Consider the following 19,263-nt stretch of genomic DNA (forward strand, 5'->3'; position numbering starts at 1 on the left):
CCTAAACTGAGGAAAAAATGACTGAGATCCTGGAGGAAGGTGAAGTTCCACCTGCATGCTTAGGTGGAGGTCTGGGAAGGCAAAGGTGGCCAACAGGATAGCGGTGCAAGGGAGCTTTTCCAGTGTACCCTCCATGGCTCTTCAGGAGCCATTGTTGTGCCTGGGGACTTTCCAACAGACTTGTAGTCTGGGAAAACCATTGCACAAGGTGTTTGATTCCTCCTTAGGTAGCATTGAGAAATAGTTACATTGCTTGGCGAGGGGATGTTTATATGTGTTCTATTGGGTGGAGTAAGAGTTGCTTTGTAAGATCAAATGCTCCGTTGAAAACATCTGGAAAACTGTGGCCCACCAGGTTTTTGGACTACTCCCATCAACCTTTGGCAGCATAGCCTGTGGCAATAGATTACACACATTGTAGTCTAAAACATTTGGAGGGCCACAGTTGCCCACCTGTGGCATACAGTGTATGTACAGTTGCACTATCTGATCATGTGCCTTTTCTTTTCCAGATATGTTCAGAATATGCATCATAAGTGTTTGATGGATTGACCTGCAGCAAGACTTCATTTTTTCACCTATACCTGCTAGTTTGTGGCTACTTGAGCGCTTCATTAAGGCACTAAAATCCATAGTGTACATCTGGCTCTTAAGAGATTCCATTGCTCTTGCCCTTTGGCTATTCAAGAGTAGCTTGAAAACATAGAAAGGCTTCCTTGTTACCAATAAATTGTGTAGCTAGTAGTCCTGCATGGAACATTTTCCTGCTGCCTATTCAGTGGCAATGTAAACATAGAACATGCATACTTTAGTAGGCTTTCCCAAAACAAACGGAGTTAATTGAATACCTGCCTAGTTCCCTCAGCAAAGTTGAAAGATTTTAATAATTGAGAGATGGTGTGAATTAGAAGTGTCTGGTCTTATAGAAATTGGGAAGCAAGTTACCCAGCAAGGTCACATTACTTTTGGGTAGCAGACATGGTCATTAAGTGCCTTACAGCTGGCTTCATTTTGGTTCCAAGAGCAGTATTTCTTGCCTCCATATAATACAGGGAGGGGGAGCAGATCTTCACTTTCCAGAATACTTTAGTAGGGACTTAATTCTATCTAGTTAGGGCTGATGGCAATTGCAGCTCCAAAACAAACCTGAAGAGAGCAGTTGTCCATTCTTGCTATTATGAGATGCTGGATGTGTAGAGTTAGGTTTGTTGTAGGAGCAGAATGGCAATCCTAGACAGACACCTTATTTTATTAAAATGGCAGTGTGCTGAGAGGGGCTTAATAAGAACAGTAGTCTCAGAATTTTAGGGCCAGACTGCAGCTAGGGTGCAGATGGGGGTACTCCGTGAACACTCCAAAGTTAAGACTGTAAGGTACATTCTAGTATTTGCTGCTTTTCTTACATACCCCAACCTGGCATATTTGGCTCTTGTTTTCGAAAGTCTTGGAAGCTTTCTAAAGTTGGAGGGGTAAGCTGCTTCACTTTCCTTTTGGCTTTGAAACATTGTTTCTTTGCCAGTAAAAGCAGTAGCCATAGAATCATAGAGTTGGAAAAGACTTCAAGGCCCATCCAGCCCAGTCCCCTGCAATGCAGGAAGACACAGTTAAAGCACTTCTGACAGATGGCCATCCACCCTCCGTTTAACCTCCAAGGAAGGTTTTTAAACTTTCATCACATTCTGGTATGGCACAGTCCTGTCGAACAGTTCTTACTTTCAGGAAGTTATTCATAATGTCTAAGTAGAATCTCTTTTCCTGTAACTTGAATCCATTGCTGTGTCCCACCTCTGGAGCACCAGAAAATTGCTTCCCCAGGCTAAACATAGCCAGCTCCCTAAGTAACTCATAAGGCTGTTTCCACACCTTTCACCATTTTGTCACAGTCCTCTGGACATGCTGCAGCTTGTCCACATCCTTCTTGAATTGTAGTGCCCAGAAATGTACACAGAATAGAGTGGTACTATTACTTCCCTCAACGCTATACTCCTGTTTGTATAGCCAGTATGGATTAACCCATAAAACAAAAGGGATAGTGCTCAAAGTGATGATAGTACAGACATCAAACAGGATTACCCTTTCTACTTTATTTTTCACCAAGGGTACCTTTTGAGGTATGGCTCAAAGAAATGTGTGTAACAATCAATCAATTTGGGTTCTCTTTGATTGTGTGCACTGGAATACTGAGATTCAATGCATAGAATATTGAGGGATGACTCAGACTCTTGCGTGCTTCACTGCAAGTCCAAAGAAGATTAGCGCATGAGGTATATTGAAACCTTCTATACTTCCGTCTGCAGGCCAAGAAGCCTGTTAATCTAATTACATCAGGGTGCTGCAATGCACACTAGACTCCTATGTTTCAACAAATAGAATATTCGCAAACCTAGCAAGGGCTAGTGTGAATCATGCAGCTCTCCAGCTGTGATGTTGCACTGCATTTCCCATCAGTGTCAGCTAGCATACCCAATGGTGAGACATGCTGGGAGTTTCAGTCCAACAATACTTGGGAGGGTAGCATGATTCCACCCCAGTATATGTTAAACCTGTCCACTTCTCCAGCACTTGGAAATGTTACTGTTTTGGACCACGTTTTCCAGAGTCTTTCACCCACCATAGATGTTTATTCATCAGAAGCAGTAGTTGACAAATTCTGGGAGTTGAGAGCCAAAAAGGCAACTTACTCAGCCTGGTTTTATAGAGAGAAAGACAACTTTGTCAAATGAATACCTTCATGACAGATACCTCCCCCACCAACAAGAAAAAATACATGCTTTTGATGTTTCTATACAGACTAGTGTGAAAATATTGACACATGCCTCATGTGGGAACAGAGATTGCAAATCAGGAAAGGTAAATTGCAAATAAGCAAGCTAAACAATATTTTTTAATATGGTTCTTTATTATGTTGTAAAATGCAACACCATTGGTTTTGTAATCCTTAAAATAAATCTTACTTCCAGAACTGGTACAGCTCAAGTATTTAACATTAGATTAAATCATGGGAAACCTGTCAAAAGCAAAATACATTCATCATGGTTTATTTTCTACAATAAAGAATGTCAAATGTCAAGCCAAATCAGTCACAATTTACTCAAGAGGGTTACTAATAATCCTGTTCTGAAAGAAGCTAAAAGACACCAGTCTGTTAAACACACTTTTAAAAATATATGAGATAAGGGTTCTAAGACCATTGTAATATTAGCGTACAAAGCATAGCTGGCGTTATCCATTTTAGATGCTCTAATAATTATAGGATTATTGTAAGTTCGATCCTGTGTGGTGTAACAAAACAATGCCACCATCTTAGTAAAAATATTTCAGTGGCAATACTAAAATACAGTCGCCCCTCCATTTTTGCAGACTTGAAGTCTGCATCCCTCGCCCATTTGTGGAAAACGGAGGGGGGCAAAATGGGCCATGTGCCGCAATTCAAGCCAATGGGGCTTGAATATAGACAAATTTCTGTTTTCGGGGTGGGTGGGTTCCGGAATGGATCCCCCGTGAAAACGGAGGGGCGACTGTAATAGCACTGAGAAATAACCAAAATAAATCCACATAGAAATGAACTGCCTCCACTGGACACACACGCTTTACAAAATACAACTTCCTCTTTTAATGAGGAAAGCAAAGACTATTTTTGCAAAAGAAACTGATGCTTGAACTCGCTCCTATATACTACTGGCAGCTGGGAGGGAAAGACCAACAAATCTCTTAAGCTATTTAGGCTAAATGGCTTTGATTTATTGTATGGATATTTTGCAGCATTACTGTTTGATTATAAAGTAAACAATGATTGCTAAATATACTCTATGGAAATGTTAAGTTACCAGGATATATTCTACTAGTTTAAAAGGCAGATAGATGTTCATGGGTGCTCATCCATTTTGGGGTAAAGAAAGCTCAGAGGCTTCATTGCACCAGGCATCTGGCTGCAGATGGACTTCAGATGTTTCAAACAATATTGCTAGATGCAGTTCAGAAAAGTGTTTTGAATTGACTAATACAACTACAGAGAATGAACAAACATCTTGTGAGTACAGTATTCCATTTAAGGAGGAGCCCCTGTGGAAGTGCTTGAAAAAACTCCCCAGCCCAAACATGTCAGACCTACTTATTTAACAAATGATCCAGAGGCTTAGATTAAACTATGCTAGTAGAGATCTCCTCAAAAAGCCCAACTTCAACCACTTTACTATGAAAAGCTTATTCCTCTCCTTTCACACAATGTAATTTGTCTGCTTCTCCTACCCTGACTCCTGTTACACCATCTCATAATCCGATGTCACCGAGAAAGGAGCACGAAGTAGAAGGGAGAAGGCAAAACAATTGGGCGAAAGCAACATAATGACCCTGGCGTGCTCCGCAACTATCTTGGAAGTTTACTGTAATGTCCTTAAAATGACCCTTGTTTTCTTTTGGTATGAAGTCCAGTCCTACAGTATTTACCTACACATGAGCTTAACTGAAATTTTAAATTTCTTCAAAGCATCAGGTTCTGTACGTAAGAGTCACGGGTCCATGAACAGACGATTTGCCAGCATTTTAAAATGTGGAAGAGAAAACGCTTTTGGTACTGAGTGATACATATAACTTGACCAAAAACAAAACAAAAACATCTGAGTAGAAGCAGCAGGCGCTAGTGACTGAAGAATATTTATTTTAACAGCTGAATATTTGGAGTACGGAGGGAAGGGAAAAAAAGAAGTAGACGTGAAGTAAGCAACTCTAATATCTGAGATAACTTAATTACATTCCTCTATGCTTTTTGGTCAGACAAACCATCAAACAGATTCCCTGATAAAACTGAACAAAAAAGTGTAGCCCATGAACCACAGTCGCCAGTCTACACCTTTTGAGAATTGCACGATGTAAACAGGTATTGTGGGGGAGTTAAAAGACACAAATAAAATGTAAGTGCAGGTTTGATGCTCAGTGCATCCAGGCTAAATCCACACTAGCGACAACTCTTGAAATCTAGCAAGACCACATTTACACTTGCACACAGTAGCAGCCCAGTTCCACACACAGACACACTTCCAGAGAGCTTCACTGATCTATCTTTTTAAAAAAGCAAGCGGAGCAGAAAAAGCTCTTGACCACGGAGTAAAGCTTCATGGAGAACAAAAAAATGAGTAGTGCAGAAAGCCAATGACAACCAAGTTTTTCCTCTATCGGTTACACGTAACACGAGGTAATAATTGCTCACATCAAGAAGAGACTCTTGGGGAGGTTTTTTTTTTCTGAAAGAAACTAGATTTGTCCTGTGCAATGAAGAAAGCTTCTGTTAACACTGAAACAAAGCGATACTTCTGGAAAATATACATCACTATCCAATAGAAACACACACGCTCTTCATAATCATTTTTTCCACAATAAGGTTATTTCGATTCTTGGGAACAGAAGAGGGTTATAGTAAGCCGTCTAGGTTTTTCTGTACAGTTTGACTTTCTTTTCCATTGCTGGAATCATCTGGAGGTGTATACTGAACCTGATACTCTTGGAGAATTTTAAATACATCATGATGTCCAAAGTGTAAAGCTTCATCCATAGGAGTGTTGTTCCATCTGCAAAAGGAACAATTTTCAAGGTTAATAGGATGAAAGATGCCTAAACAGAACAATATCAAATCAGAACATGGGTAAACTACCTCTAATTGTTGTACTGTAACTTCTATCCTTATTTACACTGTTAATACTAGAACATATTAAGGATGAAATTCCACAGTGTCTATCCACCATAAAACGAACAAAGTTGACAGAATGGGTTCATCCATCTCCTTCGACCCTCCCAAAATCAGCTTGGGAGACTCAAAGAGTCTTTGGAAAAGATTTGGAGCAAAGGCAGAGACATACAGGGAGGGAAATTCCATTATACCATGGAAAGCTATGAGTGCCTGGCAGGGTAAAAACTGAAACATCAGGAAAACCTTTTTTCCTCTATTTCCCCCCCTCTCTTGTACTTTCCTTCTTGAAAAGCAAATAAAATCTAAATCCAAATCAACACTCAAATGTTTAAGTACGTTTTGCATTCTAAAAGCAGTGGCAAAGCAAGTAGCTAATGCATTCTGTGAATTTCGGAAGAATCTCAAACTATCCAAGCATTATTATTAGCAATGTTAACTTTCACACTATCTTCTTTAAATAGAAAAATCCTTAGCAGTAAACCAGAAAAGCACTTCAAAGTGTCCAGAAAGGCATATACAACAACTCAAAATATCCTGCCTTTCTGGTTATTCCAGGCAGCTTGTTTGCTAAAATGAATGCATGGTTTTTAGTATCACCATATAGGGAAGCACTTCCTTGTCCCAAATAACCCAAGTGATTTACAGAATATACAGTAGATATGGCTGTGGTGAACAGAAGGAACTAGGTTTGGATGTGTTAGGGACCATAAGCCACGGAGGAAACAGCATGGATATGCAATTGTGGCCTTTCACAAACCTCCTGCAGGGTGCATGTTTACTTTCCTGCCCAAGGTAATAGGCACCCTTCATCATATGAGACATAATCCCAAGGTCCTTAGTTTGTTCTCATTTTATTCTAGTAAGAAACTGTTCTGTATGTGAAGTCAAAGGCTTTCATGGCCAGCATCCATAGTTTTTTGTGGGGTTTTTGGGCTCTGTGGCCATGTTCTAGAAGAGTTTATTCCTGACATTTCGCCAGCATCTGTGGCTGGCATCTTCAGAGAATTCACCTTCGTGATCATGGTGTCTCCCCTTCCAGGTAAGTCCTCTCTGAAGATGCCAGCCACAGATGCTGGCGAAACATAGGGAATAAACATGGCCACATAGCTCGAAAAAACCACAAAAAACTATGTTCTGTATGCGTTCTCTAAAAAAACAACAACAGTATAACTCAAGGTGAAATTCAAAATGCCTTTTGTTCTTTTTTGCCAGGAACAAACAAGATGGCTGGATAACACATATCAGACATGACAAAAGTGGGACAAAAGTGAGCCTTATACTTTCACAGGGTCTCACCATGCTTGATCTGTTCCGAATTAGGTGCATGTATGCTAAATGACTCAACAAATTTAGGCATGACCATATCTGTGCCTTCAAATCACCTGTTGACTTATGGTGACTCCCTAAATTTCATAGGGTTTTCTTAGGCAAGGAATACTCAAAAGTGGTACACCATTGCCTTCCTGTGAAATATAGCCCCATAGCACCTGATTTTCTTTGGTAGTTCCCCATCCAAGTACTATGCAGGCTTGACCCCCTTTAAGCTTCCAAGATCAGATGGGATCTGGCACCTTCAGAATACATGGCTCCTTAGGCAGAATGAACATAGGTTCAAGCTGCAAGTGTGTTACTTTGTACAGGGGTGCATGCTGACAATACATCAATGTGCCTGATCAGAGTACCAATGTAAGAATTACTGTTATTTTAATGAATGATTCCATCCCACATTACCCTCTGTGAATATGCAGACATTTTGTTCGGTAAATAAACCTAGAGTGTAAGTCCCAGTCCCAAAAGAGCTAACAGATGGCTTCTTAAATTGGACAGAATTATTAAATTCCATATAAAGCCTGAGCTTGAATTCCTCAGAGACTACTGCATGTGAAGCCAATGCATGCATAATTGAATTGACTGTTAAAACTCTACTATATTTTTAGTGCAGATGCTCACCTGTCTTTGGGAAAAGGATTCACTTTGCACGCTTCCAGCAAAAATTTAACTACCTCGACGTGACCTACAATACAGAAATACAGATAATTACATATGCTCATTGTATTCGCCACCCTAAAGCATAACAGCTGCTTCAGTCATTTACTCATTGTTCCAACCTTCTGCGGCAGCTACGTGCAAAGCAGTCCGGGAATCGTAGTCTCTCTGCTCCATATCCATGCCCGACAAGGCAAATCTGAAAGGAAAGTAGGAAAATATAAAGAGAAGAATCCACTAACAGCAAAGGCAGAACTGCCTAGTGCAGTGGGTCACAGTTTCTGAAATCTGGGGCCTAGTTAAAATTGGAAACCCACTTCATTCTTTATACTACAAACAATCACATACATCTTATCTTGTTCTACCTGCCATCCTACTTTTCAATGTAGAACAACTTGCTTGGTTTCACCTTCACTCATAAGCCACAAAGCCATCCCTTCCTGACTGACTGGGCAATGCTTCAAGGCTTCTCAAGCATCTGACAGATTTAATATCACCTACTCCTTTCGGAGAATGCCCCCAGATCCATGGTAGGTGTAGTGAGTTGTGTCTGTGGAACATTAGTCAGGAGCTGGTATTTTCACCCATCCATACACATTTGTTATAATATACCATGTATATATGACAGGTTGCTCTAAAAACTCACATTTAACTTTCACAGCTTCACTGAACTCAGCCTGAGTTTTGGGTACCCTTAAGGACAAGTGTTCAGCAGATCCCTATCTGAGAGCAGGACTCTTCCCCCTCTTTCAGGGCCCTTTCACACTACCCAGTTATAGCACTATAGTTCCACTTTAGCTACCATGGCTCCATCCTATGGAGTCCTGGGATGTGTAGTTTAGGGAAGGATACTTAGAATGCTCCACTTAAAAGCCCTTCTTGTTGTATGCCTTCAAGTTGTTTCCAACTTATGTCGACCCTATCAGGGTGTTTTCTTGGCAAGATTTGTTCAGAGGAGGTTTACCATTGCCTTCCCCTGAGGCTGAGAGTATGTGACTTGCCTAAGGTCAGTGGGTTTCCAGAGTCATAGTCCAGCGTGCAAACCACTCTACCACACTGGCTCTCCTAAGAGCTCTAGTGTCTCACTGAACTACAAACCGCAGGATTTCAAGATAATTCAAGTGGAATACTGCCGTAACTGTGCAGTATGAAAGAGTCCTCAGGCTGCTGCCACACTATGGAATTAATGCACCGCTTTAATTGTAATGGTTCCATCCTAAGGAATCCTGGGACTTGTAGTTTGTTGTGTCACCAGAGCTCTCTGACAAAGAAGGCTAAGTCTCTCACAAAACTACAAAGCCCAGAACTCCCTAACATTGAGCCATGGCAGCTAAAGCAGTGTCAAACTGCATTAATGCAGCCTTATAGCCTCAGGGTGAAGGAAGAGGGGGGAAAGGCATAATCCTGAAGTGTCTAGGGAAGATTGGAGTATTCTGGCAAATGTAGACAAGCCCAAAGAGAAGCTGTGGCCCTACTGAACTATAAATCCAACCATCCCTCACCATTGTCCAGGCTGGATGGAGTTGCTGGGAGCTGAAGTCTAACAACACCTAGAAAAATGACAGTTCCACTAGTTCTGAATTATGGTAAACTCACAAATATATAATAAGAGTATGGCTTATTCATGACAAATATTGACATGACATCCTTTTGCACAGGGTAGAGTGGGTTTCTTTCAAAACAGTAGTTACACATCAATTCAGATTTGCTAAAAGCTGGCTAATCCATTAACAACCAAGTCAGAATGAACAGTGCACTGCCAGAGAAACTGAGTCTCAAGTCACCCAGAAGTACGCAGAGGAAGAAAGCCCAGTCTTCTTCAGACAAACTTGTCTATTGATCTTACAGGATCGTTGCAAGAAAGAAATGGAATAATCCCATACTGTTCTGAGTTGCTTGGGGGAAATGATGTTGTTGTTGTCAAATGTGACTGTCTGACTATCATTGCAAACACTTCTGTATTTCAAAGATGTCGCAGAGATGAAATGACTCCCATGGGGTTTCCTTCCCTTCTTCTTGGGCCATGCTGGGGACAGTAACAGAAACTAAAGGGACGGAGGGCACTGGCTGCAGTACGCACACTGAGGGAGGCTTCATTATGAGTAAATACATCCACATCCCAAATCCACTAAACAGTGATACCTTTATTGGGACAACGAAACTGCACAAAACATATTGCAAGCTTTTTTGTTTATTTTGGTTGTCCCTATAAAGGTATCACCATATAGTGGATTTTGGATGTTACTTTACTTTCTTACATGGCCAAGACAGCTAGCCCTGGGTATAATCTTTATTGCAGTTATGCATTTATAACCTAGAGTTGCAGAACTGCAACTGTTTGTATTCACTAAGATTACCCCATGTTCCACTGTCAATCCGATTACAAGGAGAAGGATGTGTCCAGCACTCTTCCACCAGCAAACCAAGGCCAGGAATGTTATTTAGTATCTAAATAACTTAGTAACTAAAGGAGCATCTACACTGTCGAAATAATTCAGTTTCAGGATTTATGGATTTAAAAATCCATAGAAAAAATTGAAAAGGATTGGGGAGAGATGATAAAATACCTAAACTCAATACAGTTTTTAAAAAAATGGTGGTAAAAATAAATTAAAGGTTCTAATTATTAAACATTCACAGGTTGTAGAAAGATACCTTTAAGAACATAAAATCATCTTTTGGAGGATTTTTTTAAAAGATATAAAATTGGTACATAAACTTACTTCATAGCGGTTAATCGTAAATGAAGCATAGATAATTCGTTGAGATAGAGGGATATTGACTGGTTATTAATACGGAAATTAAAAGAAAAGAATATTGCAAGTAGAAACCTCTAAGGGGAGGATAGGAAGCACTGTTTGTTTTTTAAAAGATATAGTATTAGGTAGTTTTTCATAGTTTGTGTTATGTTTGTATTATTTTTGTGTAAGGTACACTGTGTTATGTCTGTGACTGTTAATATTGTTAATAAAAATATAGATATAAATATAGATATATATATAGAGAGAAAATTCAAATTGACAGCACTTTAAGTGCTGTAGATCCATCCTACAGAATCCTGGGATTTGTAGTTTTACAAGCTCTTTAGCCTTCTCTGCCAAAGAATGCTGTTGCCTCACAAAACTACAAATCCCCGGATTCTGTAGGATGGAGCCACATCACCTAAAGTGGTGTTAAACTGCATTATTTTGACAGTGTAGATGCACCCAGATCCTGTTTGGAAAACAGTAACTTGAACCCAGAATGCCCAAAGTCAAGGAACTGTGGGAATGGCAATTCAGAACATCTGCATTGAGGAAGTTGGGAAATATGCCATTTCTAACATTTATATATCACATTTTAACCATGAGTTCAGGGCAATTTACAACGATTAAAACAATACATTTTGAAGAAAATTATCTGCAAAGAAAAGAACAATTACAAATCCAACTATACAGTGCAAATTTAGTACAAGAGCTACAGTATGATGCCTCTTAAAACTGATTGGTTAAAGAGAAAATAAGATTGTATTGCTCATGCACATGCACATACACAAACGCACACACACATACACACATTACATTGCAACAAGGAGCAAACATTTCACAGCTATATTGATTTTACCTTCTCAGCGCAGACACATCACCTGTGTAGGCAGCAAACAAGAGATTTATTACAGATTTCACCTGTAAAGAAAAAAGGAAAGAAATTACTTATAGGGTTATTTCCCTCCCTTCGTCTTTGTCCTGGAAAGCTTGAAAGTGACTGAAACATCCCTGAGACACCCCAAACCTTCCTGTCTATCTCACTGACTATGACCTTACATTTGTGTATATAACTGTAACACTCCAGATAGCTCAGGATAATTTCAAAGCAACTCAGCTGCTGGTTCTGGCCCAAAGTTGGCACTGGAGACAGACAGCAAACAAGATGGGGAGAAACTATTTTGAGTGCCAGTCGGAGTAGGATTTTAGGATTGGTGGGTGTGGGATTGCTTTTCGTTTGCTGCAGCCATCTTACGCACTTTTAAAAAATGCCACAAGTAATGGGTGAATGAAAAGTGATGTTTGAAAAAGAGGTTTACCTGAAGGTACCAGGTGTTCAGGCTCTTGCTATTTCACATTCTAGGCTTAGCAGTTATTTCTGCCGTTCTGGGCAAATGTTCTCCCATCTACTGTATAAACACAAGGCCAAGATTGCTTGAGAGCCTCTTTGCATAGTATATCTAATGTGAACTTAAAAATAGTTTGCATACCTCCCTACAAAGGGCTGTACCTGCTGGAATCGGAAAACTGTGCATCCACGCTTTCACAAGTGACCATAGCCCATCGCTTGGGGACTACAGCAGTAGAAACAGGTAGTCAGGGCTCCCTAGTATGTTCCCTCTTTGGCTGCAGAAATAATCCAGCTTGACACTATTTTAATTGCAATGGCTCAATGCTATGGAATTCTGGGATTTGTAGTTTTGTGGGATTATTTTGCCTTCGCTGTCAGAGAGCTCTGGTGCCTCAACAAACTAAAATTCCCAATATTCCAAAGTGCTGAGCAGTTAAAGTAGTATCAAACTGGATTATTTCTGCAGTGCAGATGCAGCCTGTATTTGTCTGCTCTGTTGCTTCTCGCCTACAGACAGACACCCTTCAGGGTTTTCTTTTCCTTCTACATTCCTTGCCCTTTCTTTTAATCATGCAGCCTTTGGCTTAATACTCTATCTATTCTCTTTCCCAAACATGTAGTTCAACCTTATACATTCTTTGTTTACAACAAATAGTCTCCTATTGATGATTCCAAACATCAGCCTCCATATAAGTTGACTGTTTCCATTTGTGTTCCTTCCTTCATGGAAGGAAGACTCTTCTGTCCCATGGAAGTTTTTGAGTGGAAACGTGAAGGGGACAGTTTTCATGGTTTCTTCTTTTCTACTGCATACCCTGCACCGTTCCTCTGCTATTCCATGGGAGCCACCAACCTTGGGGTGGGCTGTGTGTATGGAGGAAACCCTCAGAGTAAAGGAGGAATCATATCCACCATTCATTTTATGTTGGACCCTTGGTATCTGCTGGGGTTTGGTTCCAGGACTCCCTGTGTTCAAGTCCCATTATATACCATGGCATAGAATGGTTTCTCATATAAAATGGCAAAATCAAGGTTTGCTCTTTGGAATTTATATATTTTAAAAATATTTTCAAGCTCTGAATGCTTGAATCCATGGATAAAGAATCTGTGGATATAGAAGGCCAACTGTACTAAATCAAAGAATAAAACTGGGACAAAATTGGATCCATGACACCCTCAAGGTAAATTGTACAGAGAGTAGAGAGACATGAGTTGTCACTGCATAGTTATACAAAGTGATCTTCAGAGGCAATGCTCATCTGTCTTTCCAGACGTACTTCTGAAAACAATGTGAGGGAAAACTCCAAGTGTTAGTCCAAATTAATAAACTGACTGATTTAGCAGAGCATTCATAAGTACTGAATTTCCAAGTCCCCATGGATTCAACAGGTCTGCTCTAATGGTAATTAACAATTAGACTTAGATCTTATATATTTTAAACCTCACTTGGCTCTCCTTTGCTGGAAAGCAAAGACTTTAAACTGGCTTCTGAGCATTAACTGTGTGTTAAGGTTTTTTTTTTAATGGGGGCATGCTGTACTTTTTTCTTGGTTATGTTTTAAATGCTTTTAAATTGCTTTGTAACTAAATGCTATTTCAACCCATGTGTTCGTTTTTTTAAATTCCTTTTTACCATTATAATTGATTTTAACAATTTCAATCCGTTGTTAGGTCACCTTGAGTCCCACACCAGGAGAAAGATGACAGACAAACAAACAAATATTGGCCACTGCAGAATACAAGATCTCCGAACAGTGATGCTGCATTTCTGGAGGTTTCAGGTGCAGCCAGAATTCTCATTAAGCAACTCTGTGAATTTATAGTAAGATGCAATGGAAGACAGACCCTTGTGTGCCTATATATGGTTACATATATAGATTACATTGCCTAAGCTTGGGCAAACTTATGTGATCAGTTGTACTTCTATAAAATAAAATTTGAGCTGCAAACCCATCTTTCCAATAAGGTGGACTGGGTCAGTAATAAGGAAAACAAATGTCTTGCACAGTGGCTAATATTTGTGGCCTCTTTTCTTCCTATGTCCAGCAAACAGAATTATAAACCAACAACCAGAATCAAAGAATTGTAGAGCCGGAAAGGATCGCAAGGGCCATGCAGTTCAGCAAAGATGTAGGATGTTACAAAATGTGAACGTGATAAAAGAGGCATTTGCAAGAATGTGTCCTCTTTCCTTGCTCTTGGTGGACAAGAGATAAAGGGTCCTTGACCATTTTGCTTCGATACAAAGGCTGTAAAATGAAATTGGCAGAGTAATGTGAGAACCAAGACAACTGTGAATTCACAAGGGTCCAGTGTTTCCAGCCATTCCCTGCTTCTGCACACAAGATAAATTGTTGCCATGGAATTTATACTTGCCATTTAAAAAAAAAATCTATATATTCTGAGAAGGCAACAGATGGGTCTTCAAAAGGAGAGTGGGAAGAGGGAAGACAAGGTGTAGAAGGAAAGAGGCCAAAGGTGTCAAGGGAGCAGCCGAGATGAGTTAAAGCTACGTGAAGAAAAATATACAAAGCCAGCTCAAATTTAGATATTAATTCATTATACTTTCCCCTCCTATCCAATGGTTAGTTGATGAAGTACAACAGAAAAGCAAAACAAACAAACAAACAAACAAATGCTCTAGAAAGGATTAAAAAAAGTCTGCCAAAAATGGTGCAAGATCCAAGATGTTATTTCTGTCTGAGTACATTATGAAACTAAATGTCATTCCTGACCTCCTCCCAGAGACTTGTAAAAAGCCAGTCATTGTCTTCGATACATAAAAACAGAGAGAAAATCAGAGACCCAGCAGGTACAGAACTAGAATCAGACCCAATGAACACAAATGGCTCCAAATTAATGTCCTAAATTATAACATAGCCTTCACAGCTCCATCACCTACTGGTAATCCAACAATACTGACCAAATCATGAGGAATGGACAGAAAAATAATTACAACTAAAATTAATGTGGTGTGGCAAGAACCATAACTGGATTCCCAGCTTTCTCTTACCATGTTAAAACAGTGACTGGGTTAGAATTTTGACCAGAGTAACAGCAGAAGGTGAGGAAATGCTCAACTCCTCCTGCTCTTTTCCCAAAATGCCTCATTTTGTGCTGCTAGGACAACCCACAGTATCTCTACAGTGTCTGTTCACACCTTCCCATTACATGTGTTGGTTCTCCATAGTGCTAACTGCAAAACTCTATGAATATCAGAGGAACAGTAGTGAGCGTGGGGATCATGTCTGTGTTGGAGACAATGAGAAAACTCTATGAATATCAGAAGATAAGAACATAATTTATTCAGAGTAAGGCAATCCAGTGACTCTTAGGCTGAGATCCTACATTGTCCAGCATGGTGTACGAGTCCCACAGGTGGAATACTACTACAGTTGCCCACACACCTCCTCCAGGACTCATAGTTTTGCTGTGATGCCCCCCCCCCCCCCAATAGCCATCCCATGACTCATGGGAAACAGGGTGGAGGGATCAGAGAAGCATCCGGCTATGGTTCCATAACTGTATACAGACTAACATCAGTCGCCTGGGTCCTAGTCGGAGCAGGCAGGATATAAATAATAATAATAGTAACAACAACAACAATAATAATCATTATCATCTTCTTCTGAGGAGATCCACTGGGGGTTTGGGGGGATGATGGCACTGGGCTGTGTCTGACTATGGGGTATTCAGCTGGGCCATCACAGCAAAGCTGTGAGTCTTAGGGATAACTTGATCTTAGTTAAAGGTGGAAAATCAACTTCCATTATGACCAAACAAAGATATACAGTTGGCCTTCTGTATCCATTGATTCAACTATCCGTGGCTCATATATATATTCCCAAAAGCAAACCTTGATTTTGCCATTTCATATAAAGCATTTTACTACACCATTGTATTTAATGGGAGTTGAGCATCCATGGATTTTGGTATCCTGGAACAAAACCTCAGCAGATACCAAGGGCCCACTGTACACAGATGAAAGGTAGTCTGATGCTTGTATAACTCACTAGCAAGATAATGGCTTTAGAGTCCTAGATGGATTGCTTAAAAACTGAGGAGGCATGAGCCAAGAACAAAAGATCCTTATTTTAAAATTCTGTCCTCTATAGGAGACCTGTCAGTTCATTTTTAAATGGAGAAAGGTCACCACTCAGCGGCAAAACACATTCTTTACAAGAAAACATCTCCTGTTCAATCCTGGGGATCCCAACAGAGCGGAGAAAAGCTCCCATCAGAAATCCTCAGAAGTTGTTGACATTTCTTCTTGACAATACTGAGTGAGGAGAACCAGGGGTTTAGCTCATGAGGCACTGTCTTAGGCTCAAGAATGTAACAGCCACAAGTTGCAATCAATCACATTTTACTGAGGTGAATAAAATTAGAGTGACTGCTAAAGGAAAAATGAAATCGGGGAGTACAACTCTCAGCATCCCTCAGGTAAAAAACCTAGTTGTATCATAACTTGGATGAAAGCCACATCATTACCAAAATGGGATGTTATCCAAGGCTTAAATCCACAGCATCATCCAACCCGCCGAGGAATCTCCGTAAAGGAGTGAATGTCATGCCTTACTGCATATTTTGGTGACGACTAATGTGCCTAAAGATGTGACAAAAAACTATGCAACATGAAATAGTTTAAGATGATGTAGTGTCTCACATCATTGTAGTCCCTGGTCTTGGTATCCTTTTCTCAATTTCATTATGGGAATGAGTGCTTTATTTTGACCTGGCAATGTGGAGGACTGACAGAGACAAAATCATGTGTTTGTTTTACTGGTAGTAGCTTCTTGTTTCTAAAATATTGTTGGGCTTTTTTTGATTTGCTCCTCATAAATGGGCAAAATCAGAGATGTTCTTTATAGTTCAAGCATCCCCTACAGTTGACGACCTTGTTGCTCCAACTGTAACAATAATGTTTTAAAAATTAAATTCATTTTGTAATTTATCTCCTGAATAAACTGTACCTTTCATTTCTCAAACATGATACGTTTTTATGCTGACTCAAGTTACACATGATGGCTGAATCCTGTGGTTTAGACACACTGACCCTAAGATAGACACACTGAATCAATTGTTAAATGGTGAGTCAACACATACTTAAACCCAATTGATTCAATGGGCCTACTCTTGGTAAGTTGTTGTTTCTAAAGAAAGAAAGTGAATTTCAACCTGTAAATGGTGTTATAATATTGCATTCATTTAAATTTTTCCAAAACTTGCATTTTTTCCTAGAAAATACTTGGATTTAATTACCGTATATACTCGACTATAAGTCGACCTCATGTTAAAGTCGAGGGCAGGTTTTGAGGCCAAAATTGTGGGTTTTGATTTGACCATGGATAAGTTGAAGGTAAAACTTAGGGGCATTTAACAAAAGATGTAAAGGATCGTGCAAAGGAAAATGCCAAAAAACTTTCTTTCTAATTTTCTAATTCTGGCAGGAATAACTCTTTGTGTTCATCCTAAAGGCTGGATGGATAAGAGAGTAGAGGGGATCCATGCTTCTTTTTGGTGCTCCCAGGATAGACTAAGCTTTTTCCTTTTATTCAGAGAAAGGGGATGGCTCCATATATGAGAGTTAAAGTACAGTACTTACATTGTTTCTAGACTTATAAATGAGAATATACAGTAGAAAAAATGGTCCAAGGCTACCCAGTGACTTTCACAACTCAATGAGGACTTTACTTCCCTTTAAATTTAATTAGAAATTAAGCACTTGGATCTCTAATAAGTGGGCCAAATGATATCCCGCCAAATTGTTCATAATCCTCTAGCAGGAACAGAAGCTGCATATAGTGCAGTGGTTAGAGCAATGAACTGCTGCCTAAAGTCCTCAATGAGCCATGAAACTCACTGGGTAGCCTTGGAGTAGTCACTTGGTCACCCTCAGCCTGATCTACCCTACAGAGTTGTGGTGGGGAAAAGAGAAGCCATGTACACTGCCTTGACTCCTAAAGGGAAAGGTGTTGGATACATGTTTAACTAACAGATCAGAAATAAGAAATTAGTCTTCACTTAAGGAAGACTAATGGGCTAAGCCAAAGATTTTTCACTCCAGAGGTAACTTTTGTAGAGGGATCAGAAAAAAGAAAGTGTGTAGAAATCCCTAATAAGGAGAGAGTTGAGAATTTCAGCCGAACTGAAAAGTGTGCATGCTTTGTATATGATACCTACATTATGATTAGACTACTTTTCAGAGACAGACGGCAATACCAGATCTGTGCATTTTATTGACCAGCACAGATGAGCTCCCCAACCTCACATTATTGAAAAACCAACTGAATACAGTCCCCGCAAAGAACCAAAGCAGTGGCTACCATCACCCACAAAATTGCTTTGATTTTTTTATATCAGTGTGGGGGTGTTCAGGGCAGGGGCTGTTGTTTGAAATTAACCTCTTCCTTCTGTCAAACACAGTTGAATGCTACCTGGAAGGCATCTCTGGATCTTAGAAGGGTAGTCAGAATTTACTATAGGGTTCATCTCTCCAACAAACTTGGCTAAAAGTCCCAAGATAAATGCTTTCTAACTTCCAATTACAACATTACTCATTATGGCTCTTAAACCACGATACTGATACTCATCACACACTGCCGCCTCTGACCTGTAGCTGCCCTGTCCCCAACCCATCTCTGTTCATTCATCAGGGAAATCTGTGAATGACCTGGCAATCACTCAAGTCCCCAGGTGCAAAAAGTCTCTCCTGGGTAGTTGTGTGATTTGCCAGAAGAATGAAGCTTGTGCAGAAGAGTTCTTGGCTGCAGTTAGTAGTTTTTTTTTCATTTAGAAAACACATTTTCCCTCCCAGTTGCTATGTATACACACACATAAGTCGTCAAAGTCCACCACAGCAGCAGTATAGTGAATTTATCTCACTTCCTGATTCTTGCAGACATAGAATATACAGCACACTGCCTTACTTGCTGGTGCAAACAGAACACATGGATGGGCTTTGCATGGCTCTGATGAAATTATCTTGATGTCTGTTGTTCCAGATGACTCTCCCAAATGAAATGGATGCCTTCCACAAGGGATCCATAATTTGGAGAGCACCATTATGGCATATGCTTTCCCCCCAATCTGGCAGGCTCTCCAGATGAGATGACTTGCAACTCCCATCTTCCTGGCTAGTTGAACTGTGGGTGTGATGAAACCTGTTCTCCAACACATTTGGATTCTGTGCCAGGTTGGGTAAGGCTGTAAGAGCATTTCGCTCTATTGACCACCACTCAAAAGAAATTTGTTAGCAAGGAAGTGGAATCTACTATTTCCTCTTCATTCGGATGACTTTCAAGAAGTAATCTTTGATTTCAGATAGGTCCTAATCATGTCGACATATTAAACACATAGGCCAGATCACAGGCTGCCATATGATCTTCCTGCGCCTGAATGCTATTGAGGGCAAGTTTCCAAAAGCAGAGCACAGCAACAGCTGTTGTCCTTGCAGAGCCTTTGCACCTATTGTTAACAGGATATGCCCTTGTTAATCC

General features: G+C 40.1%; 2 protein-coding genes across 8 annotated transcripts in view; one reads left to right on the top strand and one right to left on the bottom strand.

The window, feature by feature from the left end:
• The window catches only part of LOC149313661 (signal transducer and activator of transcription 1-alpha/beta-like), a 38,240-nt gene extending 37,496 nt beyond the window's left edge, over nucleotides 1-744 (top strand). For all 4 annotated transcript variants that reach the window (XM_089519571.1, XM_089519573.1, XM_089519572.1 and 1 more), the window contains exon 24: nucleotides 513-744. In XM_089519571.1, coding sequence (XP_089375697.1) covers nucleotides 513-536 — 24 coding nt within the window. In that variant the 3' untranslated portion in view covers nucleotides 537-744. The remainder of the gene's footprint in view (nucleotides 1-512) is intronic.
• Nucleotides 745-2,878: 2,134 nt separating this feature from the next.
• Nucleotides 2,879-19,263, bottom strand: part of GLS (glutaminase) — a 103,612-nt gene continuing 87,227 nt past the window's right edge. For all 4 annotated transcript variants that reach the window (XM_089519577.1, XM_089519575.1, XM_089519580.1 and 1 more), the window contains 4 exons: nucleotides 11,273-11,334; nucleotides 7,792-7,868; nucleotides 7,634-7,697; nucleotides 2,879-5,564 (listed from right to left, as the gene is read on the bottom strand). In XM_089519577.1, the coding sequence (XP_089375703.1) occupies nucleotides 5,408-5,564; nucleotides 7,634-7,697; nucleotides 7,792-7,868; nucleotides 11,273-11,334 (360 nt within the window). In that variant the 3' untranslated portion in view covers nucleotides 2,879-5,407. The remainder of the gene's footprint in view (nucleotides 5,565-7,633; nucleotides 7,698-7,791; nucleotides 7,869-11,272; nucleotides 11,335-19,263) is intronic.

This window comes from Sceloporus occidentalis, unplaced genomic scaffold (assembly GCF_023333645.1).
Source record: "Sceloporus occidentalis isolate IW3139 unplaced genomic scaffold, rSceOcc1.0.p SCAF_4, whole genome shotgun sequence".
In the NCBI taxonomy this organism is placed as follows: Eukaryota; Metazoa; Chordata; class Lepidosauria; order Squamata; family Phrynosomatidae; genus Sceloporus; species Sceloporus occidentalis.